Raw genomic sequence first — 15,804 nt, 5'->3', positions numbered from 1 at the left:
TGTCAAGTCACATTGAGTTTCTGGTCAATGGTACCCCCAGGATGTTGATAGTGTGGGATTCAATAATGTTAAAACCATTGCATGTCAAGGGGAGGTGATTAGATTGTGTTTTATTGGACATGGTCATTGCCTGGCATTTGTCTGGCATGAATGTTACTTATCATGTAATCTTATCATTTAATCAGTGTAAAACACAAATGTGCAGAGCAATATCATAATTCACATGCCAAAACAAGTCATTGTTTAATGAATAATGTTTCCATTTGTAGGTTTTCTCAAGAATCTGAACACCTCATTTGATGAAATGCAGGCCATCAGCAGAGCAGGGGCTGGCATGTTGAAGTTTGTGGAAGCTGTCATGGGCTATTGTGATGTGGCTAGAGAAATCAAACCCAAACGAGAAAAGGTATGCATTACTTCAAAAATGATAGAAATGATAGTGCCGTTGTGTGTTCTGCAATCATTTATTTCCTATACATTTATCAAACAGTAATTTTTTACAGCAGCCATGTTGAATTGTTGGTTGTGAAATGAAAGCAACTGAATATATCTGTTATTTCCATAGGTTGCCAGGTTAGAGCGTAATTACTATCAAAGCAAACGTGATCTGGAAAAAATCCAGGCAGAGCTGGCAGCTATACAGAGGGAACTTCAAGCACTGAGTGATCGGTATGAGGCTGCAATGAGAGATAAGCAACAGCTTCAAGAAGAAGCAGAAATCATGGAACGGCGATTGGTGGCAGCAGACAAGCTCATCTCTGGTTTGGGATCCGAAAATATTCGGTGAGTCCCATTAACAAAAGTTCATACATCAAAAATCGATTTTGGAAATTGGGGGAGTGGTTAATAGAAAATCTCTATTGTGTTTTACTGTCTCTCTAATTTGCTTGTTTGCACTGTCAGTAGTGAGGCACATCAGGTGGAGTTTTGAAGCAAGCTATCAAACAATTTCACTCCCTTAAAATTTGTGTTGTAGTTTCTGATTGGTGTTATACATGTATATACAATGTTTGTGGTTTGTGTAAAATCAATCAGCTTTAATTGACTTTGATAATCTCACTGGGGTCATGGGGACTCGGCCTCAGCTTCATCTTTCTCAATTAGACATTAGAAAACTATATTTTTACAGGAAACTAGGGCAACAAATACTGGTCCACCAGCAATGCCCACAACCCCAGTGAATAAAAAAAATTGCATCATCTGAGTTATTGATTATTGCCTTCCCTTATATCTCCATTACTAGATTGTATTAGCAGATTTATTGAATTCAGTTCATAACTTGCCATATTGAGATTTCTACTGATGGCTTCTAGATTGCTGCATAAGTATCAAAATCACCCAAAATCACCCAAACTATTGCTGTCGTATAACGGCACTTCAGTTCATTTAACCAGCACAGGAGACATGTTACACAGGAAGATTTGGACATGTTCTGTTCGGGGTTACTATTTCACTGGTTTCCATTTGTAACTTCCTACACATTCATGAAAAGTTTAAACTGTCATCTCTTGATGTTAAAATGATTGATTTTCCAAATTTTCCAGAACAATTCACCTTTATCTACATCCAATGACCACTTTAAGTTAACAGGCATTGCTTAGAGCAGAGTCATAGAGTCACAGAGATGTTCAGCATGGAAACAGAACCTTCGATCCAATTCATCCATGCCAACCCAATCTAGTCCCACTCGTCAGCACTCGGGCCCATATCCCTCCAAACCCTTTCTATTCATATACCCATCCAGATGCCTTTTAAATGTTGCATTTGTATCAGCCTCCACCACTTCCTCTGGCAGCCCATTCCACACATATACACCCTCTGCTGAAAAGTTGCCCCTTAGGTCTCTTTTATATCTTTTCCCTCTCACCCTAAACCTACGCTGTCTAGTTCTGGTCACCCCCACACCAGGAAAAATACCTTGTCTATTTATGCCCCTATATATTCCCCCATATATGTCTCTCATGATTTTATAAACCTCTGTAAGGTCACCCCTCAGCCTCCGACGCTCCAGGGAAAACAGCCCCAGCCTATTCAGCCTCTCCCTATAGCTCAAATCCTCCAACCCTGGCAACATCCTTGTAAACCTTTTCTGAACCCTTTCAAGTTTCACAACATCCTTCTGATAGGAAGGAAACCAGAATTGCATACAATATCCCAAAAGTTCCCTAACCAATGTCCTGTACAGCCAGAACATGACCTCCCCACTCCTGTACTCAATACTCTGACCAATAAAGGAAAGCATACCAAACACCTTCTTCACTATCCTACCTGACCAGCGACTCTACTTTCAAGGAGCTATGAACCTGCACTCCAAGGTCTCTTTGTTCAGGAACACTCCCTCGGACCTTACAATTAATTGTATAAGTCCTGCTAAGATTTGCTTTCCCAAAATGCAGCACCTCGCGTTTATCTGAATTAAACTCCCATCTGCTACTCCTCAGCCATTGGCCCATCTGGTCCGGATCCTGAGGTAACCTTCTTTGCTGTCCACCACACCTCCAATTTTCGTGTTATCTGCAAACTTACTAACTATACCTCTTATGTTCAGATCCAAATCATTTATATAAATGACAAAAAGTAGTAGACCCAGCACCGATCTTTGTGGCACTCCGCTGGTCACAGATCTTTAGTCTGAAATACAACCCTCCACCACTACCCTCTTGTCTTCTTTGAGGCAATTCTGTATCCAAATGGCTAGCTCTCCCTGTGTTCCATGATATCTAACCTTGCTAACCAGTAAGAATGGATAATCTAATTAATCTAACCATGGGGAACCTTGTTGAATGCCTTACTGAAGTCCACATAGATCACATCTACCGTTCTGCTCTCATCCTCTTTGTTACTTCTTCAAAAAACTCAATCAAGTTTCTGAGACAAGATTTCCCATGCACAAAGCCATGTTGACTATCCCGAATCAGTTCTTGCCTTTCCAAATAAATGTATATCCTGTCCCTCAGGATTCCCTCCAACAACTTGCACATCACCGACATCAGGCTCATTGGTCTATAGTTCACTAGCTTGGCCTTACCGCTGTTCTTAAACAGTGGCACCATGTTAGCCAACCTCCGGTCTTCCGGAATAACACCTGTGACTATCAATTATACAAATATCACAGTAAGAGGCCTAGCAATCACTTCCCTAGTTTCCCATAGAGTTCTAGGGTATACCTGATCAGGTCCTGGAGATTTATCAACTTTTATGCATTTCAAGACATCCAGCACTTCCTCCTCTGTAATATGAGTATTTTTCAAGATGTCACCATCTATTTCCCTACATTCTATATCTTCCATGTCCTTTTCCACAGTAAACACTGATGCAAAATACTCGTTTAGTATCTCTCCCCCATCTCCTGCAGCTCCACACAAAGGCTGGCCCAGATCACACATAACAACATGGCTAATATTGTTCTAAAATGCTGCAGAGCAGTGGCTAGTGTTCTCTGCCAAGAACTGGTGTGTGCTGCCACTGTAAATGCTCACTAGCCTTTCATGTTTTCAAATCAACTCTCATTGACTGAATTGACAGAGAGGCCAGCCTTCCTCAAGGTTGTCAGTGGAAGATGCTTCCTTTAGTGATGCTGGGAGGTATGTTCTGGCCATGTTCTTAGCATCGGAGGAATGGCAAAGACTGGTTTTATTGAAAGTAACACATAGTTTCTCTTTGAAAAAGGAAAATAAATCTTTGACTAGCAGAGAATGGTAGTGAATAGATGCAGTTGGAAGCAAAGATGCTGATTGTACAAAACACATGGACATATGGTATACCTGGCATGAGGCTGCTTCTCTCTATCATTTATTTGTCACTTCTCATGATGCTTCATACTGCTATATATGAGTCTGAAAGGATAAATACTGTGAAGTGCCAGATGTACCGCCCAGCAGGATGATGTCTTATGGACTTGTGGGCTGGACAGTTTAGGATCTGGAAGGAGTGCGATCCAACACCCAGATCCTCCTCATTAGTCTCTGTAACAGTGTTTGTCACATCAATGTAAACTGTAACTAGTTGCTCACAGGTAATAAAGAAGATCTTGTTAACTACTATTTTGTTGGTATCTGAACATAATGGAAATTTTCCTCAAATAGATGGACAAAGGACTTGGAGGATCTAAAGACACGTAGAGTGAGATTACTTGGAGATTGTCTGATTTGTGCTGCTTTTCTGAGTTATGAAGGAGCTTTCAGCTCAGAGTTCCGCAGTGATATGGTTTACCATGAATGGCAGAATGATGTGCTGAGACGCCAAATTCCACTGAGTCAACCATTTCGTTTGGAAAACTTGCTAACAGATGAAGTTGAAATTAGCAGGTCTGTTGCATCAGTGTGCAAACATTGTTATATTACAGATGTTAAATATTGTTCCAATTACTGAAAACCAGTTACTGGTAATGATTGGAATTCCCAATGTCCTTATTTAGATTTGATTTCATGATAAAAACAGGAAGATTCACATTTATAATGCCTTTCACAACTTCAGGACATTTCTCAGTACCTTTCTACAATGACCAGATCATCTATATTTTACTAATGTTTTCCTCCTCACTTTCAAAAACACAAACAATTTTTGTACCATCTGCATTGTACTTTCTTCATCATATTCCCTGTATTTGAGTCTAAATCATTGATATAGATGCAAGCATTTGATTAATGAGCTGTGCACAACTCCAATGGTAATAGCCTTCGAGTCATAAAAATACCTGGCAACTGTCATCCTTCACTTCTTTCCACTGAGCCTCAGAGTGAAGGGACAAGCCTATAGAACTGAGATAAGAAGGAATTTCTTCAGCCAGAGAGTGGTTAATCTGTGGTACTGATTGCCACAGAGTGCTGTGGAGGCCAAGGCATTGAATATATTTAAGACAGAGACAGATAGGTTATTGATAAGTAAGGGATCAAGGGTTACAGGGAGAGGGCAGCAGAATAGGGTTGAGAAACATATCAGCCATGATCGAATAGCAGAGCAGACTTGGGCCGAACAGTCTAATTCTGCTCCTCAAGCTTATGATCTTATGGTCTAAGCCTCTGTTGGGTCCAATCTGCCACTCTCCATTGGATCCTAAAGGCTTTAATTTATTCATCTATTTGTCACATGGGAACTTGTCAAAAGCATCCGTTCCGTTACTCTATCCATTGTCTATCAGAAATGATTTCAGTAATATGCCCACAATCAAGGTGAAGCAATCAGACCTATTACTCTGATTATCCTTTCCTCCCTTTTTAAAATAATATTACTGTTTTGGCACTTCCCTAGTTGGCTAGAATCATTACTGCAATCAGGAAGGATTTATTTTAGCAGCCTTGGTTATATGTCACATCTTCACGTCATCAATCCCCACACAGAGCTTATTTATCATTTTAGGTTCATTAGACCCACACTGTCTTTAGTTAGCCTCTTCATATTTGTATGCTAATAAAATATTTTTGGATTTTACTTGCTAGCAATTTTTCATGCTCCTTTTCTTTCCTTATTTCCCTTTAGTTTTGCGCCTAATTTTCTATATAATATGTAGAGCTGAAAATGTGTTGCTGGAAAAGCACGGCAGGTCAGGCAGCATCCAAGGAACAGGAGAATCGACGTTTTGGGCATAAGCCCTTCTTCAGGAATGAGGAAAGTGTGTCCAGCAGGCTAAGATAAAAGGTAGGGAGGAGGGACTTGGGGGAGGGGTGTTGGAAATGCGATAGGTGGAAGGAGGTCAAGGTGAGGGTGATAGGCCGGAGTGGGGTGGGGGCGGAGAGGTCAGGAAGAAGATTGCAGGTAAGGAAGGCGGTGCTAAGTTCGAGGGATTTGACTGAGTGAAGGTGGGGGCAGGGGAAATGAGGAAACTGGAGAAATCTGAGTTCATCCCTTGTGGTTGGAGGGTTCCTAGGCGGAAGATGAGGCGCTCTTCCTTCAACCGTCGTGTTGCTATGATCTGGCGATGGAGGAGTCCAAGGACCTGCATGTCCTTGGTGGAATGGGAGGGGGGGGTTGAAGTGTTGAGCTATGGGGTGGTTGGGTTGGTTGGTCCGGGTGTCCCAGAGGTGTTCTCTGCACAGAAGCTCTTCAGCCACGTTCTCAAAAACGTGGAGGAAGAGCGCCTCATCTTCTGCCTAGGAACCCCCCAACCACAAGGGATGAACTCAGATTTCTCCAGTTTCCTCATTTCCCCTGCCCCCACCTTGTCTCAGTCAAATCCCTCGAACTCAGCACTGCCTTCCTTACCTGCAATCTTCTTCCTGACCTCTCCGCCCCCACCCCCACTCCGGCCTATCACCCTCACCTTGACCTCCTTCCACCTATCGCATTTCCAACGCCCCTCCCCCAAGTCCCTCCTCCCTACCTTTTATCTTAGCCTGCTGGACACACTTTCCTCATTCCTGAAGAAGGGCTTATGCCCGAAACGTCGATTCTCCTGTTCCTTGGACGCTGCCTGACCTGCTGCGCTTTTCCAGCAACATTATTTTCAGCTCTGATCTCCAGCATCTGCAGTCCTCACTTTCTCCTCCTGTATAATATGTAGACTTGCTGCAGTATTGTGCTCTCGCATCTGACATGATCTTCATTTTTTTGCATTATTTTACCCTCTCCACACCTTGCATTGAGGGAAGTCAGGATCTGGCTGTTCCATCCTTTTTCTCCATGGGAATATTTTTACTCTGAACCCCTTAACTTTAAAAGATCTGTTGTGATATGTACACATAAACTTTTTATGTATATAAAATGTTTAATCATATAGAATCTGGTTGGTTAGCAAAATGAAGATTTACGTTTTATTCTTGTGGATTCAGGTGGGGCTCAGAAGGCTTGCCACCTGATGAGCTGTCTGTTCAAAATGGAATCCTTACAACACAAGCTAGCCGATTCCCATTGTGTATTGATCCTCAGCAGCAAGCCTTAAACTGGGTTAAAAGAAAGGAAGCAAAGACCAATTTAAAGGTAAAGGTTTTATGCCCGAAATGTTGTCTCTCTTGTTCCTTGGATGCTGCCTGACCCACTGTGCTTTTCCAGCACCACCTGTTTTGACACTTAGCCGTTGACCAACCTTGTGTATGTTACTTATACAGTGTTCATCTTTGTTGAGATGCCATTTAGTCTATCGTGTGGTTCATTGCTGAATTATTAAATTATATATCTTAGATAGCCTTTCTTAAAAATAATAATATACTCAGAAATGTGATAAATGCTAATTGAGTCTTATTTCTTCCAGATTTCTTCATTTAATGATCCTGATTTCCTGAAACAATTAGAAATGGCTATCAAGTATGGATTTCCCTTCTTGTTCCAAGATGTTGATGAATACATTGATCCAGTGATTGATAATGTTCTGGAGAAGAATATTGAAGGGCAGCAGGGACGTTATTTTATTGTGCTTGGTGACAAAGAGGTTGACTATGATCCTAACTTCAAACTGTACCTTAATACAAAGCTGTCGAACCCCAAGTACCAGCCTTCAGTTTTTGGGAAGTCCATGGTGATAAACTATACTGGTAAATTCTGCTGTAATCTATATCGCCTCATCAAAAATCTGCATCATGTGTCCATGATGGCAATTTAACTCATCCTGGGAAAGTGGAATTAATGTAGTTAATAATATATTTTTGGAGGAAGAGACTCAATGAGCAAAATGGCCTCATCTATGTTGTATGATTCTATGGCAAAGGAAACTCTGTCTGCTTGGAGTGCATGAAACATTTGCTCCTTGAGTAGGTTTTTATTTGCCCTTAAACTCCAGTCAAACCACAAACTATCAATCTCATCACATGAGCAATAGTTCTGTGTATGGATGTAGGTTTGCTCGCTGAGCTGAAAGGTTCCGTTTCAGATGTTTTGTCACTATGCTAGGTAACATAATCAGTGAGTCTCTGGATGAAGCACTGGTGATATGACCCGCTTTTTATTTATGTGTTTAGATTTTCTTGGGTGGGTGATGTCATTTTCTGTTGTTTTTCTTGGGGCTGGTAAATGGGATCCAAGTCAATGTGTTTGTTGATAGAGTTCCAGTTGGAATGCCATGCTTCTAGGAACTCTTGCACGTGACTCTGTTTGGCTTATCCTAGGATAGATATGTTGTCCCAGTCAAAGTGGTGTCCTTCCTCATCTGTATGCAAGGAGAGTGGATCATGTCTTTTTGTGACTAGTTGATGTTCATGTAGCCTGGTGGCTGGTTTTGTCCAATGTGGTGTTTGTTACAGTTCTTGCGAGGTATTTTGTAAATGACATTAGTTTTGTTTGCTACCTGTATAGGGTCCTTCAGTTCTGTTTATATTATTGAAGTTAAAATTAAAACTGGGCCTTCTTGCTGAACGTATTTCTTTCTGCAGTGACATTAAGTGGCTTGGAAGACCAATTGTTAAGTGTTATTGTGGCCTTTGAGCGGAAGGAACTTGAGGAACAGAGAGAACGTTTGATCAAGGAGACCAGTGAGAACAAGAAACTACTGAAGGATCTCGAGGATTCTCTGTTACGGGAACTGGCAACTTCCACCGGAAACATGCTAGACAATGTCGAACTTGTTGAAACTCTAGAAGAGACAAAGACTAAAGCGACTGAGGTAAATGGATTACAGGAGAGCTGAATCACTTTTATTTCAAAAACAGTGCAATATTTTGATGCCATCCCACCATTTTCTATTAGATATTTCTAGGAGGCACATAATCTACATCCTGTAGTGATCCTAAACGCAGAAAAAGAAGAATGAGAATTGTAAATGCTGTAGCTATTGCATTGATGAGTTGGGCTCCTCTGTCACCGAGGATGGTGATATTTTTAGAGACCCCCCACTTCTTGTTAATTGTTTAATTTTTCATCACAATTTATGACTGAATGTGGCAGTACTGCAAAGCATAGATCTGCTCTGGTGATTGTGGAATTACTTGGCTCAACATAATGCTTGCCGCATCTACTTTTTAGTATTCAAGTTGTCCTGTGCTAAAGCTTCGCCAGTTGACACCTCAGTTTTAGATATGTTTGCTGCTGCTGCATGCCATTCTGCATCCTTCAAAGATCAAGCGTTACACCTCCTGAGGGAATATGTTGGAAACCAGCCTGGTATTCTCACAGTCATCACAAGTTTAAATTTCTTTGAAAGTACACAAAGTCCGCAATTTATCTGCCTGATAAACTCAGGTTAACATAAAATACAGTCTAGGTTTCTGTACTTATTTAATACAATAAATCAATTGTAATCCTAGGTTAACAATTATGAACTGCTGACATATAACTGTGCCAGTTAAAATTCTGATCCCTTCTAAAAACATCTACACACACTTATAGACAAACAAAAAAATCATTGTTGATATGGATGGAGAGTAAAAAATGTACAGGGGAGACCATGGCCCCAGTCCCCAAGAAAGAGGTTTCTTTCTTCCCAATTCCTTTATTTCTCACGAGTTTTTACTTCAGTTCTTTCACTGCTTCAGTTAAAACAGAGCATAGAAGGCACAGAAAAACAAATTGTAAGTTTGCTCGCTGAGCTGGTAGATTTGTTCTCAGATGTTTTTATAACCATGCTGGGTAACATCATCATTGAGCCTTCAATGAAGCACTGGTGTTCTGACCCGCTTTCTATTTATATGTCGTGGTCTATTGTGGTGGGCGATATCATTTCTAGTTCTTTTTCTAAGAGGTTGGTATGAGGGAATTAGTATGGGTCTGAGGGAGACTCCTTGTTCACATATCTTTGGTAATCCGTAGAAACGGGGTTTGTTGGATCCTTCAGGTTTTATTCTTTGGAAGTCCGTCTTGTTAATTACCAAAGGTACGTAAATAAGAACCCCCTGACCTATCGTCTCACTTCCCAGTACACCGACATACAGACTACCAAAGGAACTGCAATGCACACTGAAACACCTAGTAGAAGACTCAAGCCACTCCATCCTTTCCATCTAGGATCTCCTTAACATCAAAGACACCAAGGTAGAGGATGACAAGGTCATGGTTTCCTTAAACGTAAAGGCCCTGTTCACATCAACAAACATCACCCTGGCCAAAGAAACACTGGGCCCACTGCTAGACGAACCAAAGACACAAACACCTGACAGCACCAACTCCATCAGCAAGGACAGCATCCTCAATCTAGTAAGCCTGTGCTTAACAATCCACTTCACCTTCAACGACAAGATCTACAAACAAATCAATGGGACACCCGTGGGATCAACAATATCAGGACTCTTAGCAGAAGCAGTTATGCAGAGGTTAGGACAAACAGCCTTTCCCACGATTCAGCCCAAGCTTTGGGTCTGCTATGTGGATGACACCTTTGTCATCACAAAACGCACCAAATTAGAAGAAACACACAAACACATTAACAACATCCTGACTAGTATAAAGTTTACCAAAGAGGAAGAGAACAACAGTAGACTCCCTTTCGTAGACGTCACAGTAGAACGAAAAGCCAATAGAGAGCTGCAGACCAACATCTACAGGAAAGCCACACACACTTACCAGATACTCAACTACAGGAGCAATCATCCTAACACCCACAAATGGAGGTGCATTGGGACATTATTTAAATGAGCCACAACACACTGCAGCACCCACAAACGAAGAGAAGCTGAGGAAAAACACCTGTACAACATATTCAGGAACAACGGGTACCTGATAAGTGCAGTCCACCAATTCCTACACAACAGACTTAAACAAGACGACACAACCCTCTCAGAGACTTGAGCCACCCTGCTATTCATTAAATACATCATGGTAGCCCCTAGGCATCATGGTAGCCCACAAACCTACCACCACACTGAAATAGCTACTGATGAATTTAAAGGACCATGTACCAAAAACCAGCAGAACTAGCGTCATATACAAAATACCCTGCAGGAGCTGCAAAAAACATTACATTGGACAAATGGGCAGGAAACTAGCCACCAGGATACATGACCACCAATAAGCCACCAAAAGACATGACCAACTATCACTGGTATCCATACACACAGATGAACACACTGGGACAATACAGGCTAAACAAAGACATGCCCAGGATGAAACCAGAAGAGAAAACAAGTAGATAGCAAAGTAGAAACTGGAGCATGTAAGAATCATGAAGGTAACATTAATAAGGGGATAGAGTAGGCAGAGAACAGATGAACGCAAAAGAACTGGTGGCCTGAAGATCATCTACTTTAATGCAAGGACTATAGTGGGTAAGGCAGATGAACTTCGGGCTTGGGAGTATGACGTTATTGCAATCACAGAGACTCGTTTGAAGGAAGGGCATGATTGGCAACTAAATGTTCCCGGATATGGATGCTTCAAACAGGACAGGGAGGGAAGTAAAAGTGGGGGTGGAGTTGCATTGCTGGTCAGGGATGATATGACGGCTGTGCTAAAGGAGGACACTATGGAGATCTTGGGTCGTGAGGCATTATGGGTGGAGCTGAGAAATAAGGGTGCAGTTACATTGTTGTAGCTATATTACAGGCCTCCCAACGGTGAGCGTGAGGTAGAAGAACAAATAGGTAAACTGATTATGGAAAGATGTAGAGGCAATAGGGTGGTGGTGATGGGAGATTTTAATTTTCCCAACATTGACTGGGATACACTTAGCATCAGAGGTCTGGATGGGGCAGAATTTGTAAGGAGCATCCAGGAATGTTTGCTAGAGCAGTATGTCAATAGTCCAACTAGGAAAGGGGCCATATTGGACCTGATGTTGGGGAATGAGCCAGGCCAGGTGATAGAAGTTGCAGTGGGGGATTTCTTTGGGAACTGTGACCATAATTCTGGAAGTTTCAGAATACTCCTAGACAAAGATGAGAGTGGTCCTAAGGGAAGAGTACTAAACTGGGCCAAGGCCAATTATACCAAAGTTAGGCAGAAGCTGGGAAATGTGATTTGGACACAACTATTTGAAGGGAAGTCCACATTTGATATGTGGGAGGCTTTCAAAGCAAAGGATAGGAAAGGCAAGATTCATGAACCATGGATGACAGGAGAAATTGTACAACTAGCCAAGAGGAAAAGGGAAGCATACATAAGGTCCAGGTGGATAAGAACAGAATAGGCCCTTGAGGAATATTGGAAGAGTAGGACCAGTCTTAAACGGGGAATCAAGTGGGTTAAAAGGGGTCATGAAATAGCTTTAGCAAGCAGAATTAAGGAGAATCCCAAAGCCTTTCATTCTTATATAAGAAGCAAGCAGGTAACTAGAGAAAGGTTTAGTCCACTAAAGGATAAGGAAGGAAGGCTGTATGTCGAACCTAAGAGAATGGGTGAGACTCTGAATGGTTACTTTGCATCAGTGTTCACTGAGGAGAGGAACATGAATGTTGAGATTAGAGCTAGAAGTTTGATTAGTCTGGATCACATCATAAGTTGGGAAGATATGTTGGGTAGGCAAGAGGTTATTAAGGTGGTCAAATCCCTAGGACCGGATGGGATCTATCCCAGGTTGCTGAGGGAGGTGAGAGAGGAAATAGCTGGGGCCCTGACAGATATCTTTGCAGCATCCTTAAACACAGGCGAGGTGCCGGAGGACTCGAGGGTTGCTCATGTTGTCTCCCTGTACAGGAAGGGTAGTAGGGCTATTCCCAGTAACAACAGACCAGTGAGCCTGACGTTAGTGGTGGGAAAGTTGCTGGAGAAGATACTGAGGAACAAAATCTATTTATATTTAGAAAAGAATGGGCTTATCAGTGATAGGCAACATGGTTTTGTGCAGGGGAGATCGTGCCTTACCAACTTAATAGAGTTCTTTGAGTAAGTGATCAAGTTGATAGATGAAGGAAAGGCTGTAGATGTCATATACATGGACTTTAGTAAGGCATTTGATAAGGTTCCCCATGGTAAAGTAATAGAGAAAGTGAAGTCACATGATGTGCAGGGGGTTCTAACCAAGTGGATAAAGAACTGGTTGAGCAACAGGAGACAAAGAGTAGTAGTTGAAGGGAGTTTCTCGAAATGGAGAAAGGTGCCCAGTGGTGTTTCACAGGGGTCAGTGTTGGGGCCACTGTTGTTTGTGATATACATAAGTGATCTAGAAGAGGGCACTGTTGGTATGATCAGCAAGTTTGCAGGTGACACGAAGATTGGTGGAGTAGCAGAATGCATAGGGGACTGTCGAAGGATACAGGAGAATGTTGATAGACTGGAGAGTTAGGCAGTGAAGTGGCAGATGGAGTTTAATCCAGGCAAATGTGAGGTGATGCATTTTGGGAAGTCTAATTCTAGAGCAAATTATGCAGTAAATGGAAGAGTCTTGGGAAAAGTTGACGAGCAGAGAGATCTGGGAGTTCAGGTCCATTGTACCCTGAAGGTTGCTGCACAGGTGGATAGAGTGGTCAAGAAGGTATATGGTATGCTTGCCTTCATCAGATGGGCTATTGAGTATAAGAGCTGGCAGGTCATGTTAAAATTGTACAAGACTTTGGGTTTGCCTGCATTTAAAATACTGTGCACAGTTCTGGTCGCCACATTACCAAAAGGATGTGGACACTTTGGAGAGGGTGCAGTGAAGGTTTACAAGGATGTTGCTTGGGATGGAAGGTGCTAGCTATGAAGAGAGGTTGAGTAGGTTATGTTTGTTTTTATTAGAAAAAAGGAGATTGAGGGGGGACCTGATTGAAGTTTACAAAATCATGAAGGGTATAGACAGAGTAGATAGAGATAAGCTTTTTTCCAGTGTGAAGGATTCAATAACGAGGGGGTCACGCTTTCAAGGTGAGAGGTCAAAAATTTAAGGGGGATACATGTGGCAAGTACTTTACACGGAGGGTGGTAGGTGCCTGGAATGCATTGCCAGCAGAGGTAGTAAAGGTCGGCATGGTAGCTTCATTTAAGATGCATCTGGACAGGTGCATGAGTAGGTAGGGAGCAATAGACAGAGACACATAAATAGTAAGCAGGACAGAACACCAGCACTTCATCAGAGGCTCTTTGATGATGTTACCCAGCATGGTGATGAAACGTCTGAGAACAAACCTACCAGCAACTTTTGAGAAGATTTGTAGCTCAGGTTGAGGTCCTGGATGTAGGTTTGCTTGCTGATCTGGAAGGTTCATTTTCAGACATTTCATCTCCATATTAGGTAACATCTTTAGAGACCCTCTGGTCAAAGCATTGCTGATGATTCCTGCTTTCTGTTTATATGTTTGCAATGCTTTGGGTTGGTGATGTCATTTCCTGTGTTGATGTCATTTCCTGTTCTTTTTCTCAGGGTGTGATAAATCAGATCCAAGTCAATGTGTTTGTTCATAGAGTTCTGGTTGGAATGCCATGCTCCTAGGAATTCTCGTGTGTGTCTCTGTTTGGTTTGTTCTAGGATAGATGTGTTGTCCCAGTCGAAGTGGTGTCCTTCCTCATCTGTATGTTAGGATATTAGTGAGAGAGGGTCATGTTGTTTTGCAGCTAGTTGATGTTCATGTATCCTGATGGCTGGTTTTCTGCCTGTTTGTCCAATGTAGTGTTTGTTACAATCCTTGCACAGTATTTTGGAAATGACATTAGTTTTGCTTGTTATCTTATCTGACCGACCCTTAACAGACACTGAAAAAGCCATCTTAGTAAGAGCATTAAATTACAACTTCCAGGATGTGGACAAGAAAGATTTCTTCGCAGCATTAGAAACAACACTGAAAGACAACCAAATCACAGGAGAAACCCTGCAAACTATCAGACAGGTAGTCGCACCAACATTAAGCAGAAAAAAGGAACGAAACACACTCAATACACAAGAAAAGGAAGCACTAGAAAGACAATAAAAAAATAAAAACATTGTTATCCTACCTGCAAATAAAGGACGCTTGACAGTCATTTTAAACCAAAGAGACTACATTGAAAAAGCGAATGCATACTTGCAGATACCAACGCTTACCAACAAGTGGCGATAGACTCAACCCTACAACTAGAGAACCGAATCACAGCCCTACTCAAATCTTCAGAAATTAGATTAGATTACCTACAGTATGGAAACAGGCCTTTTGGTCCAACAAGTCCATACCGATCTTCTGAAGAGTCACCCACCCAGACCCATTCCTCTCCCCCATATTTACCCCTGACTATGGACAATTTAGCATGGCCAATTCACCTAACCTGCACATCTTTGGATTGTGGGAGGAAACTGGAGCACCCGGAGGAAACCCACACAGACACCTGGAGAATGTGTTAACTCCACACAGACAGTCTCCCAAGTGGGAGTCGAACCCGGATCCCTGGAGCTGTGAGGCAGCAGTGTTAAACACTGAGCCACCGTGCCACCCCTCTGGAGTAATACGTAAGACCGACTTCCAAAAAAATGAAACCAAATGGATCCAACACACCACGCTTCTACGGGTTACCCAAAATTCACAAACCAGGAGCCCCCTCTCCCCCCCATACCCATAATCTTGCTACCTGGAACACCAACTTACAAATTAGCATGGCCAATTCACCTAACCTGCACATCTTTGGATTGTGGGACGAAACTGGAGCACCCGGAGGAAACCCACACAGACACCTGGAGAATGTGTTAACTCCACACAGACAGTCTCCCAAGGAGCTACACCAAAGACTAAAACACTTAGTAAAAGACTCACGCCACTCCATCCACTACACCCAAGAATTCCTGTAGACCAAAGACACCAAGATAGAAGAAGACAAAATAATGGTCTCTTTTGATGTAACAGCCCTGTTCACATCAATCAACATCAACCTGGCCAAGGAAACACTGACTACACTATTAGAAGACCCAAAGACACATACACCAAACATCACCAACTTCATCAGCACGGACAGTGTGTCAAGCTAGTGGAGCTATGTATGCCACTTCATCTTCAACAACAAAAATAACATGAACAGGTTGGACCGAAGGGTCTGTTTCTGTACATCTCTATGACTCTAACAAAACCT

At 42.1% G+C, this 15,804-nt stretch overlaps 1 protein-coding gene across 1 annotated transcript in view; it reads left to right on the top strand.

The window, feature by feature from the left end:
* Positions 1-15,804, top strand: part of dnah10 (dynein axonemal heavy chain 10) — a 320,465-nt gene that overhangs the window by 254,886 nt on the left and 49,775 nt on the right. Inside the window, exons 60-65 of the mRNA XM_072587595.1 lie at positions 270-406; positions 566-783; positions 4,086-4,307; positions 6,768-6,915; positions 7,187-7,466; positions 8,301-8,530. Coding sequence (XP_072443696.1) covers positions 270-406; positions 566-783; positions 4,086-4,307; positions 6,768-6,915; positions 7,187-7,466; positions 8,301-8,530 — 1,235 coding nt within the window. The remainder of the gene's footprint in view (positions 1-269; positions 407-565; positions 784-4,085; positions 4,308-6,767; positions 6,916-7,186; positions 7,467-8,300; positions 8,531-15,804) is intronic.

This window comes from Chiloscyllium punctatum, chromosome 17 (genome assembly GCF_047496795.1).
Source record: "Chiloscyllium punctatum isolate Juve2018m chromosome 17, sChiPun1.3, whole genome shotgun sequence".
NCBI lineage: Eukaryota > Metazoa > Chordata > Chondrichthyes > Orectolobiformes > Hemiscylliidae > Chiloscyllium > Chiloscyllium punctatum.
This window is presented reverse-complemented; position numbering and strand designations above follow the sequence as displayed.